We start from the raw sequence: 24,261 nt of genomic DNA, 5'->3' as shown, positions 1-24,261 counted from the left end.
AGAACAGGACGCAACCAGAGACGGCTCGTGACATTCAAAAACACTGGGGCTGGAGTAACGTGCTAGTGAGCAGCCAGTGAAAGGGCAAAGAGGGTTTCAGTGACTGACATAGAAAGCAATAGAGTAGGACTCAAATGATGAAAGATATAGGGTAAGAAATGTGAAGAAAATGAAGTATAGCACAAAATAGATAGATGGGTACATGGATAGAAAATATTTCCCAGAAATATTTGAATATGGGAATTAACTTTAATATCAGCTTCCCCTAAAAAATGATTAATTTTCCATGAAAATACCAGCACCCAGTAGATTTTAGTTTAAGCATTTTTTCAGCTTCATGTTGTGATAGATAGAGGGACAGATTTTATAGCATAAAGATATTCATGTGTCATTTAGTTTAAAATTTGCTGTATCAGCAGTGACGAGCATCTCAGCACCCAGAGGTCATATGAAAACGTAGAGGAAGATAACTTATAGCATGTACTAGCAGCATGCACGTACACACACTCACACAGAGGCTTACAGAGCATGTGACAACACTGCTAACCTGCCCTTAGAAATCCAATCCAGACATCAACGCAGCATGCTGATCCTTGACCTTTTGATGACCTTTCTCAATCCTCTTTGCTCGACAGGAAAGGGTCAACAGGCGAACTTTGCAAAGGTTGCACATGCACACCATCAAGTTGCACAACACCTTATATATCAGTTTAATTTTCTCACTGAGATAGTTTAGCAGAAAGCACAAGTAGCACCATGTGAGGGATGTGAAATTTTGCACTACAGAAAGCATTGGGGGTTTTATGGGTTGTGGTGACAATAGTACATTTAGTCAACGGTGAGCAGTAGCAGGAAAAAAAAATCACTTCCTGAAGACAGGCTGTGAACCAAATAAGAACATGTGCTGAGATGTGATAAGAAAAAATCTTTTTTACCTACTTTTCAAGATGAAGTTGGATTAAATTTACTAAAGCTTAATGAGATCTTGATATGGCAGACTGCTATATGTTTACTTAGACAGCTGAAATAGCAACATAAAATAAAACATTGGAGTCATTGCACATACAGTAGGTACCTCAAAAGAACATGGATAATGTTTTTAAATGTCAAAACTAGGAATAAACCGCCAACACATACATAGAGACAAAGTTATTTATCAGATATCCAATCCAGTTGCATTCTACCAGCTCATGGTGTCTGCCTCTATATACTGTAGCACATAACAGACATTTCTGACAAAAAGATTGGATAAGGGTACAGAAGAAGTCCAGCAAAAAAAGAGAAATTGAACTTTTTATGTTCAGATTTTCATGATAAGGCTTGTCTAAACAGTGGTGGGTGGTGTTAATCTGACAATAGAGAAGATTAATTGAATATGACTTTATTTGGATATTTTTTAAATGTATATATTTCAAACATGAAAAAACAGATAAAGAAGACAAACAAAACAAAAATAACAATGTTCAAAGAGGAGTAGGAAGAAGTATATAGTTATACATTCCTAACCCTTTCTCACCACTCCTCCATTGTCAAAAAATGTCAAACCTGCACAAAAAAAAAGAAGAACCCAACCCATTTAAACTTTCTCTCTCCTCAGCTGGTATCCAGAGGAAATCATACACATGAACAGCACTGTTACAAAAAGGAACCACTTAAATATGTCAAGAAACTTGTATTGTTTGCGTTGGTATTTCTCTTCTGCAGCGTCTGCAGCTAAATGCTCAGTGACCCTTCCTGATTGAGTTTAAAAATGATGAAATCATGTTCAAGTCTGATGAAAACACTTTTGTAGTCTGAATATAACTACATCACATCAGTATGCAACATCCTTTGCTGCCACACATGCCACCAAGAGCTGTGATAAGGGGTAAAGTATTATCTTGTTGTTCATCTTTTTTTTAAGATTCTTTTTTTATTGTTCATCACTTTAATCATTACTTACCTCAGAATGAGCATATGTACAAATATGTCATTCTAGGTTTAATCTTGTTGCCCTGAAACTAACTTGAAAACAATTTGCTTCTGCTATTTGGAAGACATACACTTACAGTCTTAGCCTGAAAAATAAATCATTTAAGGGACTGGGTCACAATGAGGTGACAACGTACAGTGTGAACAAGAAGAAGTTAGTCAGTATTGTAATCCCTCCTACAAAAACGTTTCTCTAACTGGCTGCCTTGGCTTTGAAAACCTTGGTATTTCTGCATTTTGCTTTCGACATCTCCCTCCTAGACAGTTTCAGTAGTAGAGATAGTTGTGCAACTCAGAGAAGTGACTAAGTAAGTGATTTACATAAGTGATTTTTTGTGTTTTTCATGGGAGTGACACAATGGACTGGATCATTTCTACCACAGTATTTTTGTCAGGTAAGGCCACATTTGTACATCCTGATTTAGTTTTTAATATTTCATTTCCTATACATATATATACAGCATCTTCAGCAGTAATGTTCCTATAACACCCATTATCGCAAACTATCATTCATTTCATTTTTAAAGCCATGAAGTATAATAGATCAATAACTGTAATACCAACTGTAATCAAACATTTAAAATGATCATTTCCTGCTGCAGCAATGCTGCACAATCCTCTAAATTTGTTATCTGATTAACAATAACTATTCTTGTTATCTGTTTTTTCTAAAACAAAAACTAACAAAGTACTTGGGGAAGTACTTGCAACATGTGAAACCACAAAAGAAACATTTCAGACACCAAGGCGACACATCGTACCTAACTTTCTCACTTATAATCAGAAAGAAACTGAAGTAAATCGTTTTTTATAGTGCACTACATTTAATGTGAAAAGTTATCAAGCAGGAAGGCAGTAGCCTGGAATTATCTGCCACTGGTGACTTAGTTCATATTAATAACTGTTGAAAAACACAACAGACTTGAAGTGATGGGTTACAATGAGGAGGTTAACATTAACAGATAAAATATACCACAGAGCATTTTCCTTAATTGTATTCTTGAAGCCATAAAGGCCACAGTAGAAAAAACAGAACCTCATGATAATGAAATCATCATTTTATTATTTCATGCATTTACTGCTTTTTTTGCTTATTTGTTTTTCTTGTTTTTTTCGACTTTGACATTAAAAGTATCACAATGTGATTTTGGAGTATTTTGAAATGTACTAAACACCACATTTAGATCATATTCATCCACAAGAGATCCAACTGATCCATTAAGGAAGTTAATATTACACATGGTTATCTATTCACGCGTTCTCTTTTGACAATTTTAAAGCCGTAGAACATGAGAAAATATTATTTCAGACTTTCAAAGAGTTCATCTATCTTTGACCGCTTTTAAACCTGAGGAGGTCAAAAGAAACCTTTTTTTTTAGACATTTAAACAAATATCCCTGTGATGGGAAATATAGATTTTGTGTAAAGTAGTGCACTGAACTTTTACATTTAAGTCTTAGTATTGATCATGTAAAGATGTTGTTCAGAGCCAACCTGTTTAGAATTTAAACATTTCTGACGTTGGCGCTCTCTAGTGGTAGTATAAAAAAAGACCATTCACACACTACATCTATAGGCTGAAATGGACAAAGACTTTACAGCTGTTGACCAGGATTGGCTCCTTTTAATACAAACAAAAAGTTAATGGCACGAGAATAAATCAAAGATTACTTTACTCATGTGTGGTTCTTCCTTCTTTATCCTTCAGTGTTAAAAGCTGCACTTTGTTTCAATATTGATCCTGTGGCTTGGAAGACCCTGAGTAACTCTGCTGCAGGTTTTGGATACCAGGTGGTGCAAAGACAGTCAGAGTAAGTAGTACGTTGTGGTGGAAAATGGATCTACTGAAACCACTACTGCTTCAGATCTGCTATGATAAGGTCATAAGCCAATTCTCTCACCTGATTGTTGGGATTTATTTCCTCAGTTTGCTGGTCAGTGCCCCCCTTGAACAACTTTCACCAACTAAAAGAGGGCAAATATTTAAATGTTCCACCAAAGACTGCACTCCAGTACCAGTACCAGGTGGGCAAATACTCATTTCAATATATTTTATTGATTATGTAGCTTTAGTCATCTGATCTATCTGAGACATGGTTTTATGAGATTAAGACAGATTCCGAGGCATCTATCCACTGAATGTTTTAGGACTCAATAATTAATTGACAAAATGAGTTATTAAGATGGAGATTGTCTTCTATCTTGTTGGAAATGTGTTACAGTATACCATATACAGCATTGTGAGACACTGCTGTACAGTCTTGACTGGGTGATGTTACTAATAGTTATCAGATCAGATATGGTTAATTCTCACATTTTATTATATTATACATTCTCACTGAAAATGTAGTTGTGTTTGTCTTGATGGTTTTAACATAACTGATGGCTAATAGCTGATGTTTTTTTATGCAGTGCCAAATTTTGCAGTCAACGTGTCCCTTGGTTTGACAATGACAAGTGATCCCAACACACAAAAAACTTTGGTAAGTTGCTAAACTGCAAATATTTATAGGTAAATGATAATAAGAATGCAGAGGTTTTGATCTCTACCAGTAAATCAATTATCTTCAGTTTGAAATGTAGTTTAAGGAACAGGAAAATAATTATCTCATTATAATCAGGACTTGAATTTGTCTCTTTTCAGGCATGTGGTCCAACCATCCCAAAGCACTGCGAAAGTATCACCCAGTATAGCGGTGTGTGCTTTGAGATAGACTCTTTTGATGGCGTTGGACCCCCTGTGCCTTATTCTATTGAAGGTACACATGTTACGTTTTTTTATAATCTCGAAGATAGTGATAAAAAAGGTCTGGTGATATGATGATGATTGTGGTGTGTACCACTACACACTCTTATACATGTTTTAAATAACTTGAGAGGAAATATTTCAGATGTATTTCTCCTTTTTGACAGAGTGTCGGACCAAAGCAGACATTGCATTTCTGTTGGATGGCTCAGGCAGCGTAGATTATTCTGATTTTGAGAGAATGAAGAATTTTGTGAAAAGTGTTGTCAATTCATTCCTGGGAATGGATACAAAGGTAGGATTGTAACTCCCTCACCCCATCCTGCCCCCCTCAATATTTCATACATATTTTCATTTATGTCCATACATATTTACATTCTCAATTCTTTTTTCCAGTTTGCCATCGCCCAGTTCTCCTCGCATGTTGTCATCCATTATTACTTTAATACTTCTAACGCTGATACTTCTACTTCTGAACACTGGGAATCTCAAATCAATGGTATAAGACAGTTAACTGGAGGGACTCACACAACTACAGCCATCCGAGAAGTTGTGTAAGTGCCTTCATGATGTTAATGCTTGTCACCATCCTCAGAATTGAACATTCATTTTACAGGTTTCTTTTTGTGTTATGGTATGATGTTTATATTGACTTTGAACAGTCATGCCAAATTTGATACAAATCTCAATAATCTGGGCCAGTTTGTGGTCCTGACAGCAGGATTAGATCTAGACTGGCAGTCTTTCAAAACTAGCCACAGGTCCTTTGATGCTGCCTATAATACCAATAATACCAATAATACCACTATCCCAAACCTTATCTTGAAATTGCCTTTAAAAAAAAACAAAACACAAAATAAGAACAACAATAAGAATAACAAATATATATATATTGATATATGTATTTATGTATATTTTTTATTTTGACAGCAACAACGTCTTCTCGACATATAAAGGTTCCAGGCCAAATGTGAAGAAGATTTTAATAGTCATTACAGATGGAGAATCTAATGATGGGGGTGATTTGCGAGGTGCAGCTAAATTAGCTGAAAATAAAAAGATTGTTCGATTTGCTGTTGGGGTAAGTTGCATGTATACTGTATAAGCATGTATTGTGTTAACATGTGTAATGGGAATTCTTATTATTCATCTGTCTATGTTGGATGAGCCAATCTTTGATCTTCTATAGGGAAATTTCCAGCTACTTTTGTCCATTTATTTCCCATTTGGGTCATGAGCAGTCGCTTCAGTTCATTGGTAGATGGTCAGTATTGTTGACAGAAAATGTCCAATTGTGTTGCAAACTCATCTCCCCCATTTTGGACTGAGGGGAGGTGAGTAGCGGATTCTTTCATGTTGTTGTATGTCCATGGTCTGAAGATCAGCTGAGAGTTTCCGTCTCCTCCAGCCACTTCAACCATTGGTGCAATTAACATGGAGTCTGAGTAGTCTGTTGACTTGAAAATAGTGCCTAGTCGTGTTCTGCTTTTGTCCCGTGGGGGAGGGGTGTGCGGTGCACAATATTTTGTAGCGTATGGTGGAGGTGGAAGTCCTTGTCTTTCCACCCTTTGGTGTGGAATTGGCCATGATGGTATGGTTATGGCTGTGGCTGTCATCATTTCCAGAGTGCTGGCTCATTCTCCTTGATCCACAGCTGGTGCTGGCTGTCTTCTGGGCGGAGCTGAGTCCAGATCAGGATCTAGTTTGAGGCACTGAGATGCAGAGGTTAGTGTAGCTTTCCCTGCCTTTTGTTTTCGGTCCCTGATGTTGGCTTCATCAAGCCAACAAGCATAAGCTTCCCAATTCGTTTTGAACATTTTCCCTTTTTCCTTTTGTTTTGCCTGACTGATTTCTTCCCTTTCTGTTAGTTGGATTTTCAAGTGTTCTAATTGTGTTAGGCTAAAACTGCCCCTACATGGAAACCCACACTCCTGAATCCAGATTTCAATTTGGTCAGTACTTTGTTCACCATATTTTGTGATCATAAACCGAATATTTGGAGAAAACATTAGAGGTAGATTTACAGGTGCCCATTGTTGAAAAGAAGAGGGAGAATAAGAAAAAATAACATTTGTTTTAGTTGTTTAGTTGCTTCTTCTCTTTAAGTGGAAGTGGTCAGATTATATACAATAGGCTTGTCAAAAGGATGACCTTGTTCTACCCTATGGTTCTACCATCAGAACAATGTAAGCACGTCACGTCATAATGTACATAATAACATACATGATGTTCACTCAATGTTCAATGATGTTGACTCAATCAGCAGACTATGACACACACACACACACACACACACACACACACACACACACACACACACACACACACACACACACACACACACACACACACACACACACACACACCTAATCATATGACATAGTTACTCATTTGTATAAGAGAAGATGAATAATAAGAATTCCCATTACACATGTTAGAAAGTTTGTCAATTGGTTTCAGTCATTAATGTAAATGTAGCCAGTATTTTACATGTGCAGATATGAATCAATTTTGTTGTACAGTCCAACACCTCAAACATGTTTCCTCAAAATCCCTAGGTGGGGGCTGCATTCACAAATGACAGAGCAAAACAGGAACTGTACACCATTGCATCTTCACGAGACAAAGTGTTTCAAGTGTCAAACTTTGGTGCTCTTGAAACAATACGGCAGAACTTGCAGGACCAAATCTTCTCTATCGAAGGTACAGATGTAAACTTAATATGATAGCTTCACATAATTTTATTAGTTTATAGTTTATTACTGTAAATGTTATAGTTCCAAAGTAAACACTTATGAATATTTATATCCTCAATTACGAAGTCTTGTTTTAAACTGAATTTCAAGTAATTATAAGTAACATGGGAAGTATTAGAAAAGATGCAGACTTAGGCCTGATTTACTAAGATCCCAAATAAAGGGTACTAAATTGCGTGCACAGTGCAATAGATTGCGCGTTTCGTTTGCGTGCGTATTGCGGGTGATCTACTAAGAATCACTGCGTAAATGAAAACAGGTGTAACAGGGTGGGACAGCAGTATATAAATGAAGATTTTGCGTGTGTTAATGGAGAGTTTGGACGAGCAGAAAGCTGCAAGCACAAAAGGAAATTTTATCAGGTTCTAGTGGAAGTGGTTAACAAATATATTGAGTGATAACAAAAACAAATATTACCAGAATAACCGACATATAGGAGAGTATTTCTGACAAAGTCAATGCTGTTAGTAAAACCAAAAATATTCCACTCCTAAAATATTAACACGGGTGGAAAAACTCCTGTACGTATTCTTTCATTGTGCCTCCTTCTCCTCCTCTCCACAGTGACAGAAGTCATCTGTGCCCAGTGCGCAGCCGGTTAATACCTGCCCTTCAAAAGGTATTATTTATAGACGCAGTTAGCGTCAGAAATAATACCTTCAGGTTTGGTTAATCACAATGCGTGTGCTAAATAACATATTTACATTTTCTCCTCCCTGTATTTTGCGCACTGGGATTGAAACGCCCCATATTACATATTCATTATGGCAAACGTACTAAATGGACAGCGCATATTATCTTGCACAGTTGAAAGACGCAAACCTCAGTGCGCTGCGTTAGTAGATTAGCTTGCACATTTTTTGCGGGTGATGTCAAGTTTGCACACGTTTCTACACACGCAAACCTTTAGTAAATCAGGCCCTTAGTGTTAAAAAAAAGAGAAAATAAAAATTGTGGAAAGTACTTTATAATTACAACTCAGACTTATAATCATATTTCAGATCTGTATACTAACTCAGTTTAAGCATGAACTTACTGTAAATCACAGTTGTAGAGACTTTGACACTCATATATGTTGCTGTTACAGGATCTACAGGAACTGGTGGAGAGTCACTGAAAATGGAAATGGCTCAAAGGGGATTCAGTGCAGCTTATGTGCCTCCGGTAATTAAAAACAGACATTTACTGGACAGTATAGTCATAGAAACACAGAAACACAGAAACACAGAAACACACACACACACACACACACACACACACACACACACACACACACACACACACACACACACACACACACACACACACACACACACACACACACACACACACACACACATATATCACATGTGTCACCCCGTCTGGCTGAAAAACATACAGCTAAAGTCTGGTCCAGTATAAAGATAAAGTCCAGATGATGAATTTATGATGCATTTAGCCTTTTGTTTGGCTGATGTTTTATGGCAAACACAGTTTCTACACATTTCTGTCCAATAGGTTTTCAAAGAGTGAAGCCTTAGCTTGACTCTTTAACGATTCCCCTTCTGAATCCACATTAAAAAAATCCACAGGACCATTTTTTTATGGTTTACTTTGAAACAAAAACATATTACAGAGCCAACTGTCCTTTTCCAAAGTTATTAGAGGTACAAACAGTAAGAATTGTTATTTAGAAGGAGAAAAGTAGAGAGATCAAAAAACTGCGTCGCCCCAATCTCCACATGCCTGGCTATCCACTTAATAATCACCCCCCTCCTCCCTTGAACCTCCCTAAAGGTGCACATGTACTAGAAAGCAATGTTAATAATCATCTTTAAACAAATGTTACAAATATAATATAAATGAAATACATGTACACATGCATTTAAGCACAAATAATCAAACAAATAATAATGTTCTCATTCATATTTAAAATCTGCTGTTTTACATATGAAATTAGTACGCAAAATGATTGCGTACTAATTAATCAAACATAAATAAATTGCATTTAGGATTCTACACGGGGGATTCAGATGGCTATTGTTGGTGCCAACCAGTGGAGGGGAGGCTTCGAAGAATACACAAGCGAGATGTTGATGAACTCCTATGAGCCTTTGGACATAGAGCTTGACAGTTATCTGGGTAAGAATACTATAGTACATATAGTACATGCAATGGTGTACATGCACTGCTCCTCTGTGATCTATTTTCCATCTCAAACATAAGACTTTGGAAAAGGACAGAAAACATCCAAATGAGGAATAAGTTGTAAAAACTTTATGGCAACATATTTGATATCACATGATATGCCAAAAGACTGTTTTTTGTTTTGTTCTTTGTATTTTGCTAAATAAGATCCTATACTTTAATACCTTCTAAATAAAGAAGAGACATCAGGCACCAAAATTACATGTAAAGGAAAATTGAGAAAAAAATACCACACCCAACAGTGAGCATGTTGATCTTATATGATTAAAAGTTGTGCTGAAGCCAGTAAGATCAACAAATAGCTGAGACGCAGCTTGTATATAGTAAATAGTCTTTGGGACAAAGAGAAGGCTCCTCATGGTCCCCAGACTTAAATAAGTAACAAGATAAATTATATTATGAACTAGAAGAGGGTTAGCCAAAGTAAGATTTTTAATCTGTTAAATGAAACAAAGAATAAATTATGCTTATTTGTAATTAATAGCTTAATGAAATGTGTCATTTTAAAGATTTTTCCCACTGAAGTTGGTGATAATGTTATGTTAATTAACAATTGAAAGAAAAATCAGTAAAATATGGAGTTTGTCCTGAATCGGGCAAACCCGTATTATTTGATTTAACATAGGCTTGACTCTTTAATTCCAGGTTACTCCATGGCAGTCGCCAACACGTTGTCTGGCCCACTGACAATTCTTGGTGCTCCAAGATATCAACACAGAGGAATTGTGATGTCGGTTTTTGCAAGCAGTATCGGCCAAAGAATTGATCCCTTTAATTGGCAGGTGTGTACTCACAATTAAGATGATTAATGAAAGACAATTTAAAGAATACATTTTTAATCTTAAATTGAAGGTTGTTGGTTTCCCACTTTGCTAATTCTTTTTTGTTACTTACAGTTTAAGATTGGTGAATATTTTGGTGCAGTGGTTTGTGCCATGGATGTTGATCGTAACAACTTAACTGACCTAGTCCTCATATCTGCCCCTATGTACATGGACAGTGATAGAGAGGGAAGAGTTTATGTTTGCAACCTATCAAGTTTGGTAAATGAATTTAAAAAAATCCAGAATCCATTGATATTTTATAATGAGAATTCAAACATTGACTCTCACCTTTATATTTCCACCAGAAAATTGAGTGCCACTTCGATTCTCCATTAGTACTGAGAGGGGATCCATCTGACCAGGGAAGGTTTGGGTCTTCTCTTGCTGTACTCCCGGACCTAAACCAAGATGGTCTCAATGATTTGGCAATTGGAGCACCTTTGGAGAATGATGGACAAGGTAGCATCTACATCTTCCATGGTGAAAGAGGACGAGGAGGAAGGATTAGTCCTGCTTACTCACAGGTGAGCGAGAGCTAAGAAGCAACGAGAACATTTAAATGATACATATGGCCTTATGTATTCAATGTACAATCTAGACCAAATTTACCTTTGATTAATTCAAATATTTTCATTTACATAGAGAATTGCTTCCTCTGAGGTCCGGCAAGGACTGAAGTTCTTCGGGATGTCGATCAGTCAGTCTTCTTTTGACCGTAGTAATGACAATCTGCCTGATTTAGCGGTGGGTTCAAAGGGAAAAGTTGTCTTACTCAGGTAAGACGCTCCTGTTACATATTATTAGTGTCACCTGTAATTCTACTATTTGTGGTAATTTGGGTCAAAATAATCCCACAACCACAAAGTTTATTACTATGAAGTCTCCAGTGTTCATGGTAACAATTCTGTAGTTACAGATTTAGGACAGATGTGTTCACCAATAATGGATTGTATCAGGCAGCTAAAATTAGATATGACAGTTGTCATTTTGGTAATCTGCTTTACAATTTTAATATGTATGTTCCTACTCTGTCAATATCCAGGTCAAGGCCCATAGTAATGGTAGAAACTTCAGTGACATTCAACCCAAACCAAATCCAAACCCAAAACTGCTCAACACCACTGGATAACACAGCTAAAATCTGCTTTACCATGACCAGACACTCTGTCGTCAATACAGGTCCCTGATTCTCTTCATTGTTTCTAAACCACAGACCAACTGTCTATCCATTTAGATACTTGTATGTGTACACATGAGTAACCTTTAAATGCAACTCTAATCTGTTCCAGCTAGTGCAATTATTAATTACACTTTCACACTGGATGCCCAACGCAAGGTCCCAAATAACCGAGCTTACATCAGGGACAAACAACGAGAGCAGACCGGATCATTAACTCTTACCTTTGAGCAAAAATGCAACGATGTGAAATTCCTCATTCAGGTGAGTTGTTAAAAAACCTTATAACATCAGCAATACAACCAACCCTCACTACCTTGATTTTTAAGCTCTCAGTGGCCCAGTAATGCACTGTAGCCCAGGATATTCAAACTGTCCCTGACACAACCTAGCATTTCATCCTGTCTGAAGTTGGCCACCATCATTCCTGTCCCCAAAAAGACACCAGTCAGCAGCCTCAATAACTACAGACCAGACTAGTTTTAACATCTGTAGTAATTAAATGTTTTGAAAGACTCATTGCTGACTACATAAAAGTAAGCCACCTTCGACTCTCATCAGTTGGCTTATAGAGCAAACAGATCCACAGAGGAAGCCATCGCCACAGCCCTGAGCCACCTCTGGTTTCTATAGTTCAGCATTTAACACCATCATCCCAGATATGGGATGACTGTCAAATCAGGACTCCCCCCAATCACATGCGCCTGGATTAATGATGAGTCGGTGTACAGAGATGAGATCCTGAATCTGTCTGGGAGTCAGGGAGTGTGGGGGTGGGACATAGGAGGGAGGAGGGGTTGTTGCTGTTCAAGTTTTTTCAAAGTGCTGTGTGAAATGCAAGAAAGGTAAGAGTCGCTTTAATGTGCAATATGTGCAATGTTATGTTGTCTGTCCTATTGGTTGTTGTTTTTATTGTTTGTTTGTTACTCATTACTGAGAACTTGTTTCAGATGTAGCACTCTAAATCTCATTGTATATTCTTGTACAATGACAATAAAGGCTTTCTATTTTATTGTGCCCTTCTTTCACAGGCCTGTCCGGACGATTCTCTGAATCCAGTTAACAATGAGCTTCGATTCATCTTTGACGGTTTGCCTTCTAGCACAGGTCTCAGACCAAGTCTAGCCCAGCAGGCTCAGACAACAACCTTTCATCCTGTGAGTAATCTTTAAAGATACCTTCATTTATTGGTTGGTTTTAAATCACACTGAAGGCTTTTTAAAAACCTATAGTTTGTTTGCTCTGGTTTGAACCAGTTGATGAGTTTGTAAACTTGGTTCGATCAGATGTGTGTGGGGTGGGAACAAGAACATTTGAAGAAGCTCCTAAAGTCTGGTAACGTATTCGTATTCCCACCATGAACAAATCACTCCAGCCCGTTTGGGACTGGACCTAGACCACATCCTCAAAGGGTCTCGGTACGGTTGTTTGGGTCTGCACACAGATATGATTACTGTGTTCAGATCTGCCCAAAAGAATCACACCAAAGGGGGAAAATAAACTTGTTTGATTCACATTTTTTACATGATCTCTTCACTGACTGACAGAATTTTAAATCAAGGTTTGTGAAGTTAATACATTTAACTTACTTTCTGATTAGTGTTTGTCACCTGTTGACACTAAGTTTTGTGAATTAATTTCATGGTTGCCAGGTCACGACAGACATTACTACATCATCTACCATTACCTATTATGTGGAGAGCTCTGCAGTGCTATGAAATGTGCAAAAATCATTATGCTTTTAAATGATGTTCAATTGTAATTCCATTTATTTGTCATGTCTGTCTCTGCTGTTGGCTCTTACACTTTGTGAACAAACATAGCTTACTTCATACTGTCTTCCACAGTTGGTGTTTGAGATCAACTGTGGCACTGACAACGAGTGTGTAGATAAACTGAAAGTGGATTTCAACTTCACCGGGTGAGGCTGAATTTCAAATGTTAAGCTTGACTTGGGTGTGTGGAACTACAGTAGTATTTGTGTATTCGACTAAAGATACATGCACCCTGATGCTCTTTCACTTTTTCTATTTGATCATAATCCACAATCCTCAGATCCTCTGAGGTTAAAGTAGGCACTGATGAACTGCTGAATGTCACCGTTTCAGTGGAAAACAGTCATGAAAACTCCTACAACAGCCGTGTCATTCTCACTTACCCACCCGGGCTTTCCTACAGGAAGTTTACGTCACTGAAGGTTAGGATCAAGTCTGTTTCAATTCAACTGTGGTCAGCTGCTTACTGGAGCTGTGCAGTGATTCTGGATAATGTTTGCTTTTGTTTTATTTATTTATTTCTTAATAAAGGGAAGAATTGAGTGCAACTCCTTGGACAGTGGAGCTCGCTTATCTCAGGGAAGAACAGACTGCACTGTTGACAAGCCTATTTTCAAGAGCAACGCTAAGGTTTGTAGTGTGTACTAAAGCATCTCGTCTCACTGCAGCTGAGCCAAGAGAGGAGGCAATCCGATCTCTCTCATTCATTTCATTTCAGGTTCTCTTCATTGTGTCCTATGGGATCGACACCACTTATAAACTTGACAGGACGTTAATTATCACTGCAAATGCCACCAGGTACTGTTTTGTTCATTTGCCAGCCTTTAAGTACCTCAATATATATGTGGATGTGATAATGATGATGATGATGATTATTATTCATGTGTACAATTAATTTCACCTCTCTTTCAGTGGGAATCAGCACTCCAGTGGAAGCGAACTTTACAAAAAAAATACGATTGACGTGAAGTACAGCATTTATGCTACAATTGAAAGGTTTTTATGTTTTATGAGATTTAACAGTTTTAAAATATTTTAAAAATAATAATAATTTAAGGTGACATTGTAAGGTCTAATATCTATGAAACATTCAATGTTTCTGTTCAGTTCCCTCAGCTACACCAACTTCAGTCACGGAAAGAATGATTTGCAGAAACCAGTCCAACAACCAATTGTGGTAAAATACTATATCATAATATCAATATGTATATTTTAAAGTTCATATACATGATTCAGACTCGACTTCAATGCTCACTTTTCCCCCCCCCTTTAGCTTGCAAATGACAACAGAGCGCTGAATTTAACTATGGTGATCAGGGTGCCAGTAAAGCTCGGTGATAAAGACATTTGGGTGAATTCCAACAGCTTGCAGGTAACATATGCGGGAGCTCATTGTAACTGAAACTCCACATGTCTCAAATGTAGTTGTTTTTATGAAACTAAAGCCTTGTGGATGGATATGTTCTCTGTTAAATTGACATGAATTGGCTCTATTTCAGATTCCAGACTGCCAAAGAGTCAAAGATGAAAAACCTACTGTCACAAATTTTGTTGCTGAGATACAAAACAATAAGTCAGTGGTAAGTAGCCACCTGTACATGGTGGAATTTAGTCTAATATATTTAGAAGTGTGTGGTGTTTCATTGCATTGCCATCAAGTTTTCTGTGTTTCCAGCAATGAATTCAGGTCCTCTTTTAATCACCCACAGGACTGCTCTGTAGCCTGGTGCAGAGTGTTCAAGTGCAATCGATTCATGGGAAGCCTGGAGCATAAAACATACACAATCTCTGCTAACCTTAGTTCAGGATGGATAGAGCAGGTAATTAATGTGTATGTGTGTGTGTGTGTTAAAAATAATTATTTTCTAATAAAAATGAACAACCTGAAAGATCAAATTAAATGGACACTGGACTGTGTTTCTCACTCAGATTGGACTTAAGTCTGCCAGATTCCTCTTGACTAGTACGGCCACTCTGGAGTTTGACAGAAACCAGTACATTTTCTTTTTACCAGGGTCAAATAACAACCCTCTGGTTCACAAGGTAATTACACATTGGATTTGTTTATCTGTGTTTGAAAAGAGCTTGAATGTAGATCTGATCCAAAGTCTTCACATCTCAGATTGTGACACAGGTAGAAGTGTATCCTGAACCAGACTTCACCAAAGAGATCACCGGAGGATCCCTGGGAGGGTTGGCTCTACTCATTCTACTCACTGCTGGCCTGATTAAGGTGAGATACAGTAATGCACTGTTTCAGTTTATAACACATCATTTCGGAAGCAATAAGACAGTTTGAGGTCTGATAATGGACACCATTCATCACAAAATACGTGAATGCAGCGCCTTCACATTTTCATTCTCTCATTTGATTTGGTTCTTTATACGTGTGCATTTCTAATGCAAGATCACAGTTGGTTTTTTTTCATAACTTCCTTTCCTTTCTACTCTCAGGCTGGATTTTTTAACAATAAATTCAAGAACATGGTGAATGAGGGACAAGAAGTTGGTGAAGGTGCTGAATGAGGCGAGTCCGCACCAGAATAAGAAACATCCGATTACTTCATCTGTAAAATAAATTGTGCATTTCTTACGTTAATAGAAAATATATATTGCTATTTTCATGAAGACACATTTGGATGTGGCACCACCACTTTCAATTAATTATCCTAGAAGAGAGCTTGTGATCCATGCATTGAGTGACAAGAAATTTTGCTTCAAGAATGATTTTTCTAATCCACATTTTGAACTGAATAGCTTGCTGTTGATCGTCAAACATTTGTGCTTATATCCCTGCAGACTGATTGTTTAACTTGTACATTTTGTTTTAAGTGAAAAAAAATACCATATAGTACAATCCTGTTGTCTGATTTTCATCACATGATGTACTGTAAAACTGCTGAAATACAAGGTGGAATGCTTCAGAGCAAGCACCTCACTTGCTTGAGATAAACATGTCATTGTTGCCACTTTTACTGACAATGTGAACTTTATTTTTAAATATGTAAATAGTGGGTTCTGAATGTATGTAAAAAAAAAAAAAATCTGAGCTGATGCTTCATTATTTCATATGTGATTCAACATTTTGTTTTAAACTAACCTCATACAAAGCTCCTGACATGTCTATGTAGAAAGACAATCGAGCTATAACTGAGTAGATAATAACAGAGGTTGACCTTCATTTAACCAGATTCACTGAAACATTTAGAAAACATCTTTTTCTTTTATAATGCAGCTTTTTTTCTCAACACTTTTTTCTGTTTGACTTGAGTTACTGTAAGAGCATTTACAAAATATAAATGGAGGCTAATGAGAATGCTGTCAGTTGACATTTTAGTACAATAATGAACTACCTCAAGGCCCTCTAACAACAGTAACACAGGTAATGGGGACAAAGAAGGACAGGAATGACCTGCTACTGCTGCTCCTCCTGTGGCCGCAGTAGAGGGCATGTCACCCACTGTCTCCTTTAAGAATGACCTGAAAGATCCGAATGAGTGCACGGACAGAGTTACAACGGCCACCTGGAACCAAGATGAATCTGACTTTACATTTACAGGAGGATCAAGGTGGCCCTCTGCTATGTAGAACAGAAAAACATGATTCAATGATCATCCATATCTGAAAATAATAAAATCTGCTAACTTCTGACGGTTTAGAAACTTGTGAAAATTATTTTACCCGCTAAATCTCCATAGAACACGTGCAAATGTTCTGTGTCAGAAACATTCCCACAATTTGTTACTTGAGTTTCAAGGTCTCGAAGACTTGTGCCAGCTCTAACAGCTCGTGTGAATATGCAAACAATGTTAACCTTACCTGTGCTTTTGCTTCCCTTACCCCAGCCTGCCACCCAGCACTGACTTCCAACAGGGAAAGATCTGGCATTGCTAATGTCCACACGCGTAGGCTGGATATAAATCACTGTAGCTGATGGTTTTAACCCTTATTGCATCCACAATGACAGAGGCGACAACACAGCAGGAGTCTGATGTTGAGTAACCCACAGGAATGTTGGCAGGGAAACTCACACTGCATAATCAATGCAGGAACTAACCAGGCAACCACAAGGACAAGCAAACAGAAACCAGTAAGTGCAGATGCTGAACTCATGGTCAATGACAGGAGGCTGAGGCATATACCCAGGCAGAGATGTGGCAGCAAGGTTAGAGCAGAACAGAGTTATAAGTAGGAAGTCAAACCAATGCTGAGTGCTGGAGAGTATTGCATCAGAAGCAAAGACCAATCTGGCAATAAGTGAGCAGGCAGGAGAAGCATATATGGTGGCTTAATTGCAGATGAGTTGCTGCTGAGAGCCCAGGTGAGTGGAGCTGGCTGATGATGTGGGTGTGACTGACTGGCAGAGTGGAACAGAGGTGGGGTGAATCGAAATTTACAAGAACAGCGGGTAAATGGAGCAGGCTGTGACAAAATGAAGTTTCCAGAACTGTTGCCAGAATCTATTTTCAACAAACATTTGCCAAAAAAGCTATGAATATATCTTTCGAGTAATGAGACTTCATCACTTCTGATTCTGCTGGTCCCAAGAAATCAGTGATTGGCCACCGAGCCTGTGCAGAGAAAGGTTTTAAGGGATATTTTCCCCCTTAAATTTGTCATACTTTTTTCGTGAGGTGGACCTTTATGCCATGTTGGATTCACCAAACACTCGTATCACTGTGAAACAGTCATGAATGGCCTTGCAAACATGATGAATCCCACCTGTTTTAAATGAACACGCATACCGAGAATAGTAAATTAACATGAATGATGCCCTCAAAATGCCATATGAGGTCAGTCGCCCAGCATATTGTTGAGAAGCTCCATTCATAACTGAGGTCTTGCATGCTCTCAGAAATACATCAACAGAAACACATATTATAATTTAGTGTGTACGTGGTGGAATAAAAGGTCCAGAGAAAGAGGAAAAAATGACCCGTGCTGTGAACTCTGTCCCGACTATTGCACCAACTGTCACAGAAATAAAAAAGAAATGATTTGACATGAATTGGAGGCCAAAAAAAAATCTTGCTATTGGTGTCATCAGCCAGGGAGCCAAATCATAACCTCAATCACCAATATTTCAATTATATGAATAAAAGTGATTAATAAATAAGTCACTTTCGGTAATGTATTGTAAGCTTGCATTATATCATAGTTTCTAGTGTCTGAAGTAGCCTAATACTTTTACAAACAGAGTAATGTCATGATTATGGATTCAGAAGTGGAATCTGCGAGCCATAAAATATCAAAACTTTCACCAGGTCTGGCATGTGTGCAAACATTCGTTTTCATATTTAGGCTGCCAAAAATGTGTTTGTATTGGAAGAAGAAAAAGTAAAATAATAACGAGAAAAATTCCTACAGATTCAATAGGGCCTTCACACTGTTTAGTGATTGGGCCCTAATAATTAAAGCTGCACGCAGTGATGACTGGGCCCTCGCTTCCCCGCCACAATCATTTGCCACAACGCATCTACAAGGTCATAAGATGACACAGGGTGAATATGAAGTCGGTCAGATTAAAATTGCAAGAGGAGTTAAACTACGTGGCATGGCAATGGCAACAAACAGCGCTACAATTCAAAATGGCACTTGTGCCATTTGCACTCGGGCCCTAATAATAATTCCTTTGTTTCCAAGAGAGCCTTTGTGCTGTTAGCACTCGGGCCCTAAATAAAGAACAATTCCTTCAAATTAAATAGGGCCTTCGCACTGTTTAGTGCTCGGGCCCTAATGAATAATGATCAGGGCTTGATTTGTATTAAAACAAAGACAGACAAATGAATTAATTGCAATTCAGATGATCTTTTGTTTGTATAATTAGAACGAAGGATTTCTGAGAAGAAGAGTGATAACCCACACTTCTGCACTATGCATGTTGGACACATGATCTGTGGTTTGTGTACTCAAAAAGATATGTGTGAAGGATGAGCTGTTAAACCACAGAGACAGCAGAAGCTATGTGGTCAGTACGACGTGTTAACACAGCCAGTATAGTTTCAAGTATAGGAACTAACTCAAAACGTGCACTGTGCTGTGTGACAGTTTCAGGGCTGATTAATTTAGGAAAATATGGACAATATATATAATTTATCCTGTTTTTCCATGGTCACAGGGATAGCGCTTCTTTTGTACAGTCCTGTGAATGAGTTGTATCAGTAATTTTAAAGTATTTTTTTTATGTGTATAATTAATTTCTTACTTTTTATTTGGTCATTCTTATGGTTTGTTATTTTAGATTATAAATTGATTGTTGTAGCCTGTTGGGGACTGCGCCGCTCTGCCCCGAAACAGCGTTATTCGCCGCAACGCATCCTCAAGGTCTTGAGATGACACAGTGTGAATATAAAGTTGTTCAGATTAAATCTGTAGGAGGAATACATTAAAGTACTTGGCGTGGAAATGGCAACAAACAGGGCCAAAATTGAAAATTTGAATAAAAATGGCCGACTTCCTGTTGAAGTAGGGCATGGGTCCAAGATACTTTTTTGTGTGTGTTTACATGATAAATACCACGTACCAAATGATTATGCAAATTGGATTTAAGTGTCATAAACATTTAATTTTTTGTTTTTCAATTAAACTCATGGATGGTATTGTGTCTCAGGGCTCTTTGGATCACTGAAATCAATCTCAGACACCTGTGATAATTAGTTTGCCAGGTGAGCCAAATTAAAGGAAAACTACTTAAGAAGGACGTTCAACATTATTAAGCAGGCCACAGGTTTCAAGCAATATGGGAAAGAAAAAGGAGCACAGATGGGTTCGTGCAGATAAAGGCATAAAGAGGAAGGCTCTTACCTTTCTTGCATTTCACACAGCACTTTGAAAAAACTTGAACAGCAACAACCCCTCCTACCTCCTATGCAAACAACAAATTACCATTTTCAGTTCTTTACAACCTATAAAATGGTTTGAAAGCCTGTTGTGCATAATAATTTGGAACAGCGCATTTTGAGTTTTTTATTTTTGAAAAAAAATACTGTAATTGGGAGGTTTGTTTAATAAAATTCAAATTATACTGTAACGGTTGATGACTTAAAATTATACTATCATTCATATCATCATTTGCATAATAATTTGGAACGCGGTGTATATATGTGTACCACATTTCATTGATCTACTTCAATCTGGAGTGATGGGCTCAATTTAAAAAAAAAAAAATGCCTAGGGGTCGCTGTAGAGCCATTTTGCGATGCTCATTTACAAGAACCATAGAATATAACATTTTACCAGGTCTGATGCCTGTGCAAATTTTCGTGAGTTTTTGGGCACGTTTAGGCTGTCAAAAATATGTTTGTTTGGTGACAATAATAATTCCTACAGATTCAATAGGGCCTTTGCACTCTTTAGTGCTCGGGCCCTAAAAATCAAACACAATACAGCTGTGCTCCTGGTCCGTTGTTGTGGTAACGACTGACTCTTCTCACTCAGTAGCTTATTATTAATATCCTACTAATATAATTGGAGAGCTGGATGTTAGTCCGTCTGTCTGTCCGTCTGTGTGTTCCACCTTTCAACCAATCCACATTCCGCCAACCCTCTCCATCTCTCCAAGGTTCAGGGAGCCAGCCATTGCATCGCATTTCATTTCATGTCAACTTCAATTTCTATTTCAATGTTAAATAAATAGTCTGCAGTTCTACTTTTTATTTTGGACTCCGGAACTACTGCCACCTGGAACAATTTTTTCAGCCTGTGACGTATAGGCGTAGAGACGCCCTACGTAGGGGTGTCAACGACGGGAGGCAAAGACGACAACGAAGGGAGAGGCAACATTTTTTCACGGTCACGGACATTTATCCCAGGTCACAAACATTTTCAACATGCCTAACAAGAGCAAATCACTGTTGGAAAATACTTGCGATGCCGCCAAACGCCGCATGACATTATTATAATTAGCCCACTACGAAAGAAAATACCTTTGAGAAATGTATATCAGCTCTGCAACGATGTACGGGCAACTGCTAGAAAATATTAAACACAGATGATGTTGACGCTCTAGTATTCACGTGATTTAACAGTAAAACGTAAAACAAAATATCCAGCAGTAATAACTATAGTAACTACCGCATTACACCGAAATGACAGTTATAGCACACACAACTTAAAGTTTTCTAGACAACAAAAAAATCGTGTTTAATGCACTATAATAAATTCAGTGAAATCACGAGTAAAAATAATGATAAAATAAAAGATTTATAGATTAGAAAACAATATTAATCACCGCCCACTGCATGACGTTGTTGAACCAGGGTATCTGTGTGTCCACTGTAGATATATGCTATGAATTGGCCACTGCTAAAATATCACATAAGGGGATTAATTACTTTGTTGTTTGTTTCATATAAATATGTGGTCCTATGTGTAACAATCTGAAAGCAGTAAGCTTGTTGTGTAATAAGAATGCATGAAGACAGTTTACCCTGAAGTGTAATTAAATAGGTAGATTCTGGATGTTGACACGTCCCACTTGCATAGGTTAAAGGTTTATTATTAACAGGAGAGCGGGGTCAAACATTCAGTCAGAGCCCTGACCATCCTTTGTTAAACAATGCAGAACTAACCATAAAACCCCCACAGGAGGTCTGGTGATTGTGTAGTTTCAGAAGAACTAACCATAAAACCCCCACAGGAGGTCTGGTGATTGTGTAGTTCCAGAAGAAGGGGGTCACATGGAAGTCACTATTGCGCCTGTTTAAGGAGGTCACAGGAATATCACATATCCTGGACTGTGAGAAGATGGAGGATGGAGTCAGATCAACAGCCAATCAGGAGACGACAGCACCTCACACATTATATCTGATTCTGTATTTTTTGTATAAAAGGGGTCAGGGAAAGGATAGCAGTCGGACTTCATGAACTGACACACACTGTTGTTCATCAGGGACAGGAAGATCTCGACCCAGAGCTCTGTATGTTTTATTCATTTACTGCTAAATAAAATAGCCTGTGAGACCGCTCATCTTCTCCTATCCTTTCATTTAACGAACACACAGACTGAGCTAACACATAGCGTATGATTTAGCAAGTAGAATTAGCTCAAGTCGAAAACACCACCATGAAAGAGGATCCTCGTTGACTTTATATTGGTATTTGTTTCCGTGGTGGGGACACATACATTTGACATATTACGTGTCCCTACCACGGAATTTCGCCCCAACAGTTCGTAGACACTTGGGCACTCTTGCGCTTGGCACACAGCAGATGGCAGGTGCAACGCATGTGTCTTTGTTAGTTTCCCCTGACGCAGTTGTCATTATCTCGCCCTGCGCCCGCTTTGTCTAAATAGCAAATGCACTTGCACCGGTCTGTGCATCCTTGGGCATGTTGATCTCAAAATTAGGTGTTTGTCAGACGCATTGGTGGCACGTTGCCATTTTGAGGAAGTGGAAAGCAATTGCGCTACTGACAAAAAAAACTTTTCTTTAAGGGCGCATTGTCAAGATTTTAATAGGCCGGTGCACAATGCACGTACATTCTGCATGTTACACACACAGGGACAGGCAGAGGCACACAAACATACAAAAAAATTGTATATATAAAAAATATTGGTTAGTCATATTCTTTATCAGATTTAATTAATTGTAAAAACAGTTTTAAGTTACTTCCGCGTTGGCCTCCGCTCAGAGGACTGGAACTCCCCACCTGGATGCGATGCAAATTATTTCAAGCAGACCTTTGGCCTCCACAATATTAAACGGCCTGCATGCTGTAGCCACACTTCCCTATTGTTGTTGAAAGTTTGTTACTTGTAGAGCTGTTCATGCATCTCCGTTGCAAACTATCTAGTGTGGTCTGCCTTGGTGAGCGGGAGGATGGCTTTCTGTATCAGCGGTATGCTTTGCCAGAAGATGATATTTAAGACTTGACGTACTGCAGTTGTAAGTCAATTCACATCGACAATAAATGCAAATAACTTTGATCTTGTCGACTGAACCATCTGGCAGAACCTTGAAGCTGAATTTACCATTCAGACTCTTCTCTGTAGGATCCATTTCTGCTTATCTTAAATGTTACTGCTGCATCACTTCCTTATTTCCAAACTACAGGCCGGGACAAAAATAAAAAAAATAATATATTATAATATATATTAATTATTATATTATTATTATTAAAATGAATTTATATATATATGTACACACACACACACACACACACACACACACACACACACACACACACACACACACACACACACACATATATAAGTCCAAAAAACTTCAGTTTATGAGTATTACTATTAAGAGCTTCTAACCTTGTCGCGCAGAAGTTGGTCCTTTTCTGTAAAACCACTTCCTGTTATATGGCCTTCTTCACAATTTTAACAAAATGGCCTTTACACTTTGAGACACTTCTTGTGGTTCACTTGACTTGACTCCCCAAACTATATTTAACATTTAGAATAATTGTATTCCATTAAACTTTATTTAATATAAATGAGTGATGATGAAAGATTATGCCAAACTAGTTGATGTGTTTTATTGAGAATTTGAGCATTTTTTAAGCAAATGTAATTGCTTTGGTTCAAGTTTTGATGGTTACACCACTGGGACATTTTTGCCATAATCCTCTAATATATTGTTTCATAAAAGCAGGAATTTTAATTAACCCCTTTAAATTTGACTAAACCACAGGGACACAAAAAAGTAGCATCACATCATTGACCCATATAGGCTGAAATCAACAAAGACGTTCTGCTGTTCACCAGGATTGGCTCCTTTTCTTACAAACAAAAAGTTAATGCCACAAGAATAAACCAAAATAATTTTACTAGAGTGTGGTTCTTCCTTCTTTATTCCTCAGTGTTAAAAGATGCAC

At 37.9% G+C, this 24,261-nt stretch overlaps 1 protein-coding gene across 1 annotated transcript; it reads left to right on the top strand.

Moving 5' to 3' along the window:
• Positions 1 to 2,205: 2,205 nt before the first annotated feature.
• LOC134002934 (integrin alpha-M-like) lies at positions 2,206 to 17,055 on the top strand. Its single transcript, XM_062441998.1, has 30 exons — positions 2,206 to 2,366; positions 3,681 to 3,783; positions 3,900 to 3,997; positions 4,385 to 4,455; positions 4,617 to 4,731; positions 4,886 to 5,013; positions 5,115 to 5,272; positions 5,649 to 5,799; positions 7,277 to 7,421; positions 8,562 to 8,638; positions 9,466 to 9,595; positions 10,307 to 10,443; positions 10,558 to 10,704; positions 10,791 to 11,009; positions 11,128 to 11,261; positions 11,528 to 11,664; positions 11,775 to 11,926; positions 12,694 to 12,819; positions 13,510 to 13,583; positions 13,718 to 13,859; positions 13,969 to 14,067; positions 14,156 to 14,235; positions 14,350 to 14,433; positions 14,545 to 14,614; positions 14,711 to 14,809; positions 14,937 to 15,017; positions 15,147 to 15,257; positions 15,367 to 15,480; positions 15,560 to 15,670; positions 15,892 to 17,055. Exons 1-30 carry the CDS (start codon positions 2,330 to 2,332, stop codon positions 15,961 to 15,963), a joined length of 3,402 nt encoding a protein of 1,133 aa, XP_062297982.1. The 5' UTR covers positions 2,206 to 2,329; the 3' UTR covers positions 15,964 to 17,055.
• The last annotated feature ends 7,206 nt before the right edge of the window (positions 17,056 to 24,261 follow it).

The sequence above is a fragment of the Scomber scombrus genome, chromosome 21, assembly GCF_963691925.1.
Source record: "Scomber scombrus chromosome 21, fScoSco1.1, whole genome shotgun sequence".
Lineage (NCBI taxonomy): Eukaryota > Metazoa > Chordata > Actinopteri > Scombriformes > Scombridae > Scomber > Scomber scombrus.
The sequence above is the reverse complement of the archived record's forward strand: the minus strand, read 5'-3'. Positions and strand labels throughout refer to the sequence as shown.

Bases quoted from the DNA above. Each gene is read 5' to 3' on its own strand.
- LOC134002934 (XM_062441998.1), top strand. From the start codon at position 2,330: ATGGACTGGATCATTTCTACCACAGTATTTTTGTCAG. The intron at 7,422-8,561 runs GTACAGATGTAA...TTGCTGTTACAG, and splicing joins CCAAATCTTCTCTATCGAAG to GATCTACAGGAACTGGTGGA. The intron at 14,434-14,544 runs GTTTTTATGTTT...GTTTCTGTTCAG, and splicing joins ATTTATGCTACAATTGAAAG to TTCCCTCAGCTACACCAACT.